At 38.9% G+C, this 11,688-nt stretch overlaps 1 protein-coding gene across 3 annotated transcripts in view; it reads right to left on the reverse strand.

Annotated features, from left to right (window-relative positions):
- The window catches only part of LOC120074500 (protein SHOOT GRAVITROPISM 6), a 58,408-nt gene that overhangs the window by 10,600 nt on the left and 36,120 nt on the right, over positions 1-11,688 (reverse strand). For 2 of the 3 annotated variants that reach the window (XM_039027647.1, XM_039027649.1), the window contains one exon: positions 11,213-11,313. In XM_039027647.1, coding sequence (XP_038883575.1) covers positions 11,213-11,313 — 101 coding nt within the window. The remainder of the gene's footprint in view (positions 1-11,212; positions 11,314-11,688) is intronic. The other variant, XM_039027648.1, reaches the window with a different exon arrangement.

Consider the following 11,688-nt stretch of genomic DNA (forward strand, 5'->3'; position numbering starts at 1 on the left):
GTTGGGTCCTGTTGATATCTACCCCCCAACTTGAGTGAGAGTGTTGAAATATGATGCATTAGCCCTAAGAGCATATTTGTCTTTTCCTTTATGTCTACTAAATTAGGGTTTCTCCTCTTCTATTTATATCTGAGTTGGGTCTCTTGTATGTATGACATTAAAATAATAAGAAACTTCTCTATCGTGGTTTTTTCTCCCTATATTAAGGTTTTCCATGTAAACCTTGTGTTATCTATTTTCTTTTTTACTTTCAATAGGTATATTAACCTTTAAAGTCCAGATCATATGAGGTGGAAGAACATGGCATTTAGTAACCAATTAAGAATTCACCAAAGAAAAGACGAGCGAGGAAAATAACTAAAAGTACCCACAACCCAAATTATATTTCTATGACGAAGGATGAAATCCCATGGAAGGGAAAAATTGAACCTCAAAGTGATCAAATGACAACCTCCATCAAGCTTTACTCCCCTGAAGGAAGTTTCTTAAGAACTGTTGGAATTTCCACTATTTATAAATGATTTTGTGTAAATATTATTTGTCAAATATTTAGCCTTTATTGTCTAAAATCTTTTCCATATTTGTAATGTTTTCTCCTGTATAAGAAGACCTAATTTGCACATTTTTTTTTAAGAAACAAGCAACCACTTTGCATTGATGATATGAAAAGAGGCTATTGCTCAATAGTACACAGACCCCAAGAGGGGAAACAAGAAAGAAAAATGCATAATAAAATAAACATAATACAAAAATAATTTAAAATTGTAGCATAAAGGCATTCCAATTAAGACAAATATCATGAATAGTATATCCTGCAAAGCTTTTGGAGAGAGAACATCAAGAAGAGGCCTTTAGACGAGAAGAGCCAAACTGATCATCCCACAATAAAGATTTATTATGGAAAACTCTCTAATTGCGTCCAAACCATAATTCTGATAATAAAGCTTTCACTGAATTAGCCCATAAAACTTTTGACTTTGAAACTACTATTGGTCCCACCAATAAATGCAAGACATTCTAATTCAGAGAAGACCCAGCCAATGTTAAAAATTGAGAAAAGATTCCACCAACATTGTCTTGAATACCAACAATCAAAGAATAGGTGCTGCAAAGTTTCACAATCCCTCAAACAAAGAGGACACATAGAAGGAGATAAGTAATGTGAAGGAAGCTTTTGTTGTAGAACCTCTGAACAATTCAACAAGCGGTTTCTCACAATCCATATAAGAATATTAATACTTTTAGGAGCTTTGGACTGCCATAAAGCTGTGAGAATTCCTCCTTACATTGGAGAAGCTGCTGTCAAGTGTTTTCTCAAAGATTTCATGAATTCGAAAAGACCAACACAGAGAATCCGGCCAGCCAAAACTCTTTTACCTATTAACCAACCAAGCAACTGTTGAAAATCAATAATCTCATCATCTTTAAGAATTCTAAAGAAAATATTCCAAGAGCATTAAACACCATCCCGATGTTGAAAAGTTGAACCATAAGGAAGTGAAGCAATTTTGAACAATCGAGGAAACGAATCCTTTAGAGATGAACCAGCAATCCAAGTATCTAACCAGAACCGTACTCTTCTACCCAAACCAATCTTGAAAGTTGCAAAAGATTCAAACCGAAGCCAAACTTTATAAATGCTAATCCAGGGGCTTCACAAACTTCTCCCAATTACTCAACCACAACTCAATCTTCTCCAAAATCATATTCCTAAGAGAAACTGACAAGGATATGGCCCTTAATCCAAATAAACTTTTCCCAATTACAATACCCTTTTTGTAACTTTGTTTCCCAACAAGTACCAGTCTTCCTAGCTCTTCAAGTCGAAATCAATTTAATTAGGACTGTATGTGCGGTAAGATAGAGAAAAATGTCTGTTCATAAAAAACAGCACTTATAGTAGCTTAAAATTGTGTTTTATATTATAAAACATTTAAACATTATCACCTTATTTACAAGCACAGCTTCCTGTTCTTTTTCATTAGTTCACCTTTATTCATGATGGTTCGTTCTTATTAGATAAGATGGAGTGTCATTTCAAGACCAATTGACAATAAGAGGAGTAACTTATCTATTATAAAGAGTGAGATTCTTTGAATTTTTCAATGTGTGATCCTCAACATGTCCCTTCAAGATGGTGTCGCTTGGGATCACCATTCTTAGATCAAATCTCAAATTCTTGTTTGGATTGAATGCTTATATGGCATTAATGGGCTTTGATACCATATTAGATAACATGGGGTTCGGTTCCATCTCAAAACCTATGGCCTATGGAGAATGAGAAAAACAACTCATTTATCTTATAAAGAGCGTGAGGCCCTTTGATTTTTATAATGTGGGATTCTCAACAGTTCTTAAAAGAGATATGGGGGGTTGGTTTGGTCCATCAACTTGAGTTGAGTTGGTTAAAATAACCAACTCAATGTTCAGTCCACCAACTTCACAACTCAGTGTTAAATAACACAACTCCACCAACTTTCACAGTATTCACTATTGAAGTTTACCCATTTATGAGGCAGTCCACCTTCCTCCGTCTCTCTCTCACTCACCCTCTAATGTTTCCAATAACTCTACCCATTGATTGCCATCGACGACCAACTTTGACAACAACCACTATCGGCAAATATCGTCGCCTCACACCAGCAACAATCACCGCCAATGATATGCTTCAATGACTACCTTAGACAGCAACTACATCTGGTGAAGACCACACCCAGTGACAACCTCCGACGCCAAAATTCCAGCGACTACCTATGGCAACCAACTTCAACGATCATCGCTGACAACTAACTTCAACAACAACAACAACTGTCGGCGACTACTGCCACCTCACTCAAGCAACAATCATCGGCGATAGCATACTCGAACGACCACCTCCAGTGGCTAACTCTAGTGAAGACCACATTTGCACAATCAAAACTACCTCCGACGCAAAACTCCAGCGACAACCTTCCGTGGCCAACATCGATGACCAATTCTAGGATCAACCACCGTTGGCGACTGTTGACGCCTTAATTTGATAACAAATGACTGTCGATGACATGCTCTAACAAATGGCAAGCAACTATGTCCAGCGAAGACCACATCCGATGATCAATTCCAATGACCACCTCTGCATCAAAACTTTGTTGCTACCTTCGACAGCCAATTCAACAATCACCACTAACGAACAACTATGGCAACCACCACTGTTGGCAACTACTGTTGCCTCACTCCAGTAACAATATTGCTGACAACATGCTCCAACAACCATCTCTGGCAGCCAACTCCAGCGGTAACTACCTCCAATGAAGACCACATTCAAATATCAATATATGTTCTGAGATGTGCTTTTCCATTAGTATTTCTTTAAAACATCCATTCTCACTTTTGGACATGATGACGTTAAATTTCCTATATCATGTTTACACATACGCACTAAACCAACCCAAATACATGCATAACCAACCCTAACCTATAATTTGACATAAAATTTCATAAAAAATCTTGAACCCTTTGATGACCTACTTTTTTTCTTTTTCTCTTTTTTTAAAGCATATTTCACTCACGTGTGAAAATTGTAGTTTTGTTGTCCGTATGAAACAAGGGTATTTTGTCTACCTCAAGTACAATGGCTCATGCAGTGAACTATAAAATATGTGAAGTTTTTAAGTTAACATCTCAATTGAATGTTAAAAATTGTGAGAAAATATATATGTAATTGAATGGTTGAATAAAAAGTTAAGCTAACAAAAATAGCCAATGTAAAACCGAACTTATTTAGGTTGCAAAAAACTATACCGTATATTCCAAACTTAATAACTCAACTTTATACCCCTAACACAAACTTTCTTACTCAGATTAAACAACTTTGCACCTCAAACACATACTTTCTAACTGCACAAACATATTAACTCCAGAAAATTCAACTCAGCACCCCAAATAGCCCGTAAAAGTATTAGATAATATGAGGGTTCCATTTCAAAATCAAATGACAATGAGAATGGTAATCCACGCATCTTATAAACATTATGAGGTCTCTTGTTTTTCCAATGTGGGATGCTCAACATGGCTCTACAAGATTGCTAGGGTTGGCAAAAAAACCCGGGACCCGCCCCATTTGGGCCGGGGATGGGGTCAAACCGGGGAATTTATTCGGGGCCCCGTCCCGACCCCGACCCCGAATTTATATATATATTTTTATCCCCAGTCCCTTCTCGCTCTCTGCAATTGCAACAAAACATCCCTCCCCTCTCGCTCTCGCTCATCTCTCCCCTCCGGAAGAAGTCTGCCACGAATGGGCCCTGCGGGGACCCCGTTTCCCTGACGGGGAATCCCCACCGGGGCTAGGACGGGGACAATTTCCCCTACGGGGCTAGGGACGGGGGATGCCCCCCCCCCCCCCTCTCGGCCCCGTTGCCAACCCTTTGTGCCTATTTGGATTCACAATTATTCTTGTTTCAAATCCCCCTTTTTTTTTTTTTGTTACCGAATATTTTTTCTGACTTCATGGGCTCTGTTACCAATTAGATAACATAGAGTTCCATCTCAAAATTAATTGGCAATGAAAGGAGTAGTTCAAATATCTTATAAACATGATGAGGACCCTTAATTTTTCCAATGTGGGATCGATGTAGTCTAAAGGATAAAAGAAGAGAATTCTCCAAGAATAAAACCAAAGTCTTTACTATGAATCAAACGTTAACAATACAAGAAGACAATTTCTCTAATTATAGTGAATTGTAAAACAAACCAATCCTAATTAACCATGAAAACTAATCCTAATCTTAATTAATCAAGGAAACTAAACCTAATCCTATTCAAACAAGGATTTGACCAAGTTACATTTATTTACCTTAATCCTATTACATCATCCCCCTCCCCCAAAGAAAAAAACGTCCTTGAGTTCTGAAAAAAATATGAAAAAACACAAAACTCTCTTTTCCTGATGATTTGAATCCCAAATAGGCCCATGGAAATCTTGCACGGCATCTACAATGATTAAAGGAGCTCTTAAAAAGATCAAAGAACCTTAAAGCGTGACCATCAAAATTTCTATTTGGTTGCGAAGAACTGTATACACTCCTACCACCAAGATTTTGCTCAACCATTTTAGTCAAAGTTGGAGTATCAAAGCAACCCATAAACCCATTTGAACAGTTGTTGCATAACCCCTAACTTGTGAAAAAATGGGTTGAAATAATCCCACAAAAAGGGAGGCAACAAATTAAAATTGGGGAGGACCAAACCAGGGTCAGGTCATACAAATTCAAAGGGGTTGGATCTCGTGAAACACATGCCAGGAATCGAGCACATGTTCAGTCAAATTGCATGGATCGAGATGAATGAATCATGCGGTTCCACGTATTCTTCCTCGCTATCTTCCAAGCAAATCGACTGCAACCAAAGATTTGAACTTCTTCAAATCAAGTTGCTGATTGTCTTTTTATTTCTTGAACACAACTTCCTTAGCATTTGCTATAGATTTTTCTTAGCTTATTTTTTCTTCCTTGCTCAATTAGTACACATGTGAGCTCCAAATTTCTCTGGGGTGTTTTGTCTTATGTGATTCTTTTAAGATTCCACAACCTTGGTTGAATTCTTGATCTTTTAATCCAATAAGTTTTAGGTTTTGATTTTCTTTAATTATTTCTTTTTTGAACTCTTACCATTGTTCTGAAGGCTAATCCATGTTTTGAGTCATCTTTCTCAACGAATATTGGATCTATTTTATGCCCTCCCTCATTTTCTCCAATACTTCAAAGATTGATGTACATGTTGGGTGTTTCTGAATAAGTTTCAACCTTATAATGTTGTAAGACTGATTCTTGGGTTTCTTGAATATGTTTCAACCTTTCTAGGTGGTGGTTTTTTTTCTCTTCAAAAAGAAACGGTTCATTATTTTAATATATAGAGAAGAGCTAAGGCTCATAGTACAAGAGAGTTATACAATGAGCAAAACGGAAATACAAGTGTGTCTAAAAGGATCAAAAGGTGCACCCGGACGTCTTAACTAGGTTGACACTCCCTTAGCACCCTCATCACTTCCAATTCAAACCCATAACTAGGAAAGACAATAACAAGATTACAAAATGAGGGAACAATAACCGTAGTACAATCGAAAATAAAGATCTAAAAACAAAGGCAATACAGTGGCCTAAAACTTATGGAAATAAATAAAAGGTTCAAAGAAAATGAGGAGGGGGGTGTGAATCGGAGAGAATGCACCAGGAGGCGGCTTGATGACGAGCGGCTTCAAAACGGTCTTGGCATCTTGTAGCTTTGTTATGGAAAATCCTTTGATTTCTTTCAAACCAAAGGTCTGCCAAGAGGGCTTTTATTGCATTACACCATAGCAGACGGGTGGAATTGTGGAGATTAGGGCCGGCTAGGAGTTGTAACACATTGCTTTTAAAATCATTGCACAAGATCCATGAAAAGTTGAAAAAACACAGCAGTTTTTTCCAACACCAATCTGAATAAGGGCATGTAAAGAAGAGGTGAAGGGAGTCCTCACTATGTTGGAGATAGAGCGGGCAAGCTGAGGGAGAAAGGGAGGATACTGGTTGTTTTCTTTGAAGAATTTCAGCTACATTCAGCCGACCAAAAAGCATAATCCAAATGAGAATGTTGACTCTTCTTGGACTCTTTCTTTTCCAAATAGTCGAGAAAAGGGACTTTTCCAAAGTGGAGAATGGTGTTAGGTGTACTTTAAGGGATTTAACAGTGTAGAGGCCAGTGGTTGAGATGGACCACACTCTTTTATCAAAAGAGTGAGAAGGACTTCTACTTATAATTTTCTCCAAGTCGTCTTGGAAGGCCAACACTTCTTCATCTTTGAGCAACCTTCGGAAGCTGATGGACCAAGAAGCTATGCTACTGTCCCAATGATCAGCAACTGAACCATTAGGAAGCATGGTGATTCTGAATAAGCTTGGATAAAGGGTGCTGAAAGGGGAAGATCCTTCCCAAGTGTCTAACCAGAAAGCAATTCGGCTGCCATTCCAAGTTTGAAAGTGGCCAAAGATTCTACCTTAAGCCAAGTCTTTAAGATGCTAATCCATGGACTTTTCAAGCTTCTACCACCTTTTCCTGCTGTAGGCCAATCAAATGCATCTTTACCATACTTCTTATAACTTTGCCCCAAAGAGAGTTTTCCTCATTGAAAAATCTCCATCCCCATTTAGCAAGAAGTGCAATATTCATAGATCTAAAACCACCAAGGCCTAGACCACCATCTGCCATAGGTTTTTGAACCAATTCCCATTTAACCAAGTGATTTTTCTTGTTGCACCAATTCCCATTTAACCAAGTGATTTTTCTTGTTGCCCTTGTTGCCTTCCCAAAAAAAGCTTCGTATTATCCTTTCCATTTTAGATACTACTCCTTCGGGCATGAGGAAGATGGCCAAGTAATGAAATGGAAGGTTTGAGAGGACTGAAGTGCATAGAGTGGCTCTTCCTCCCCTAGATATATTAAATCTCTTCCATTTGTCAAGTTTAGCTTGTACTTTGTCTAGGACTGGCTACCAAAAGGAGGCTCTTTTCGAGTAACCCCCTAGAGGCAACCCTAGGTAATAAAAAGGAAGATGGTCAGCCGTACAATTCAAAGATGCTGCTGTATTAAAGAGGTCACTCTCATCCACATTGATGCCATAGAGGACTGATTTATCCCAATTTACCTTCTGCCCTAAACACCATTCAAAGAGCTCCACTGTATGTTTAAGTTTTAAAAGCATAGAACTGTCATATTTGCAAAACAGTAAGGTATCATCCGCGAATTGGAGTATGGAGACTTGAACTTGCTCTTTACCTACTATAAAACCTTCAATAATGCAGGATTGGTTGAGTCTGGAAATTAAAGCACTCAATACTTCGCTGACTAGGAGATAAAGGAAAGGGGAGAGGAGATCACCTCGCCTTAGTCCTCTTGAAGCAACTACTCTTCCCCTTGGTCTCCCATTAATGAAGATCGAGTAAAGTGGGTTTTTGACACATCCCATGATCCATTCTATCCATTTCTGATTGAAATTCTTGGACCGTAGCACTTTTTCTAGAAAATCCCAATCAACTCGATCAAATGCTTTCTCCATATCAAGTTTAAGGATCCATCCCTTCTTTTTTTGCTCTATACTCTTCAACAGCTTCATTGGCTATAAGGATGGGATCCAAAATTTTTATTCCTTTTATGAATGCACATTGGGGAGGAGCAATAATGCTGGGCATAATCCCTTTCAATCTCTCAGTTAGCACCTTAGCAATGACTTTGTATATTAAGGAGGTTAAGCTAATGGGTCTGTAATCACTGACCTTAATTGCAACTTTCTTCTTTCGAATTAAACAGATGAAGTTCTCCTTTATGCAAGCATTGATCTTACCATTCTTGTAGAAGTCATCAAAGGTATCTTGGAAGCTTGACTTTAGAAGAGACCAAAATTTCAGCAAGAATTCTGAAGTGCAGCCATCGGGGTCGGGAGCTTTGCTTTTGCCAAAGGCTTTTATAGCTGAGAAGATTTCTGTGGCTGAAAAATTAGTTTGCAAGAGAAGATTCTGATTCAAATTCACACAAGGCCAGTCTAGGTTTATTAGAAGATGCCTCTGCCCTGGGGATTTTAGAAAAAGACTGCTGTAATAATTGATTATTAGGCTTTCAATTTCTGCACTCGACTTTGTTGGCACTCCTTGCTCATCAACTAACTCATTTATAAAGTTTTTCCTCTTTTTTGCTGCTAAGAATCTATGGAAAAAGCTTGTATTCTCATCTCCCTGCTTGAGCCAATTTAACTCATTTACAAATAGTGGTGCATTTTATTGAAAGGGTGTAACCACATTTGAGGGTTTCTAATACCGAAATCAAATTTGTGTCCCACATTGTCAACAACCCGCCAGAAACACCAAAAGATTCAACAAAATCCCATCCGACATCCTTGGAACTCCAAATAGATTTAATAAAACTTGCATCAAAATTTTCTTTTTTGGATTCTTAAATTAGCACTATCGAGGGGTTAATTTTCTTTAGGAATCGTTTAAGGACCAGTCTTTTATTACTATCTTTGAGGCCTCTTGTATTCCAGGATACTATCTTCATCTTTTTCGAAATCAGGGTTCAGGGCCAACCGAAGTTCAATCCAGTATTAGGTTGCAATTAGTGATTATGTTCAATAGATGTGCTGGGAGGTTAGAAGGGGGTCGAAGAGGGGGTTGGGTAGGCCGGGCTGAGGGCTTTTACCTCAAAAATAATGTCCTCCTCTGTTTGAAACAGAGTATTTAGGTTAGCAAGCAAGGGTGCTTCTATTTTTGGCTCTACTTAATCTCCTGAATTGCTGATCCAATCAATTTCCTCACTACTAATACTAAAAGAGGAGTCAAGAGGGCAATCCTTCTCTTTAATTACTGAAGCTTCTGGGAGGAAATTGGGAGTTCCTTTCAGGAATGGCCCCTCCGGGTTGGATGAAAGGAGAGAAATTTGGTTTTTTGACCTGGTAAAAAGAGGGTGTTCTGGAAATGAAGGATTCCTGGCTTCTTGGAGCTGACCAGACGCTCATTTGGGGGCGAAGCCGAGGCTTTTGGAATGTTCCTTCATATACTTTCTTCTAATAAAATGCTTGGGGAAAGTCTTAAAGAGGCAAGAGGGGTGGCGTGCTCTGTGCAGTCGCTTATGGTTTGCTTTGCAGGGTTTAGGGGGTGGTTTAGTGCTAAAGGGAAGAGGAGGCTTGTGGGACACATAGGCAGAGGAAAAAGAAAGAGGGATACGGAGCTTGATTTGAAAACAAACAAATCAAGGCTGCTCTATTAGCCCGGGGGAGGGGGGGGGGTGCGGCGGGACGCAGTGGACCAGGACCGTGGGTGGGTGGCGGTGGGGTGAGGTAAAAGGGGGAGTTTATGGCTGCTTGAGGAGTATAATGGCAGAGAAAAAACGGGCGATCTGGTAAAGCAGGGAGGGGCAGGGGAGACGTGTTGAGGCAAAGGACGTGAGAAGAAGAAGGCTTAGGGGTCGTTTGGGTTTCGGACGTGGTTAAGGCATGCTCAGAAGAGGAAGAGGTTGAAGGGAGCACCACGTTGCAATGGAGAAGTAACTTTGTTTTCTTTTTTCTTTTGGCGCGAGTGTCTTTTCGGTTTCAAAAAGGGAGAGGTCGGCTAGTAATCCCTTCTCTTTCTTCTTAATGGTAGAAGACGGGTTAAAGTCGGGCCATGGAACACGAGGGGCCTCAGCACTTACACTAGGTGCCTTAGCTGGTGATGCATTTAAGTCATAAGACTTTTCGACTTCCTTTAGTTTAAAAAAATTCCTCTCGGAGGACTGCGGCTGCAGGGCAGGGGGACTTTTCAACTTCCATCCTTAACAGATTTCCTTCGTCAGGGCTTAAAGGGCAGTTTAACTCCTTTTTCGACAATGAAGACTTGAAATTTTGAGTTATTGCAGACTAACCCCAAAGGTGGTGACTTTTCGTCTTCCCCTGCTTCTCCCCTATTGAAATTCGAAGCCTGTGGCTTGTGGAACTCTTTCTTCTTTTCTGCTCTTGTGCTTGGACTTCTTGAGAACTTAGGCTTGGACTTGGATGACTTTCTAGGTTGTTGTTCATAACCAAAATAATGATTTCTGCCCCTAGATGTATTAGTTTTGCTATAAAATTCCACTCTTCGATGATTCTTCAAATTTCTTCTTGCTCTTCTTGAATTTAAAGGGTTTCCTTAGCCAGATGTGCGCTGTTTAGCAACGAGCACAACTCACAAAGCTCCCTTTGCAATCAGCGTCATCAGGAGTTTTTCGATCTTCCTCTTACGGCAAGTCAACGTTGGCCCAAACAACTGCTCTGCTACCAAATTGATGTAGCTTAAAGGATAAAAGGAAAGAGTTCTCCAAGAATAAAATTAGAATCTTTATTATGAATCAAGAGTTATCAATACAAGAAGAAAATTTCTCTACTTATGGAGAATGGTAAAACAAATAATCTTAATCCTAATCCTAATTAATCAATAAAAGTAATCCTAATCCTAATTAACCAAGGAAACTGATCCTAATCTTAACTAATCAGGAAAGCTAATGCTAATTCTATTCAAACACGGATTTGGCCAAGATACCTTTATTTACTCTAATCCTACTACATCAGGGATCCTCAACAAAAAGAAACAAAAATAAAAACCAACAGATAAGTAGGATTATAGTACATGAAGTGAAAAATTGAAATCCAACTAAAGAAAGCAACTCAGGAATAGGATTCTTCTCTTAGTACCTATACCGGACAAACTCAGATAATGCAGCAGTAGCAGCTTCTCGTTGATATCTTTGCTGTCTATCCACTGATTTACTCAGAATCAAGCATATATGTTGGACCTGAAAGATTAACCATAAGATTTGATTTCAATTATGTGACATCTTAGTACGAAAACCATGCCAGTATAAAACCTTGTAAAGTTCTTGTCATAGTCAAAATATACTCTCTAGACAAATTTGGGTCCTCAACGACAGATCAGTACATCTGAACTATTGCTCTGTAAATACAGACTTGAAAGAAATAATACACTAGCAAGAAACTCCTTGCAAGTAACTTAAAGCATCAGAACTAAAAGCCACATGTCCTTAAGAGGTATTTACATATCATGTTGTGGAACACAAGGGACTTCATACTTATTTTCTTAGCAAGAAACAGATCCTTCTCATGTTCCTTTCAGTCTCTACGAAAAGTTCTCAATTTCTTAGCAAGAAAAG

The sequence above is a fragment of the Benincasa hispida genome, chromosome 3 (assembly GCF_009727055.1).
Source record: "Benincasa hispida cultivar B227 chromosome 3, ASM972705v1, whole genome shotgun sequence".
Classification (NCBI taxonomy): domain Eukaryota; kingdom Viridiplantae; phylum Streptophyta; class Magnoliopsida; order Cucurbitales; family Cucurbitaceae; genus Benincasa; species Benincasa hispida.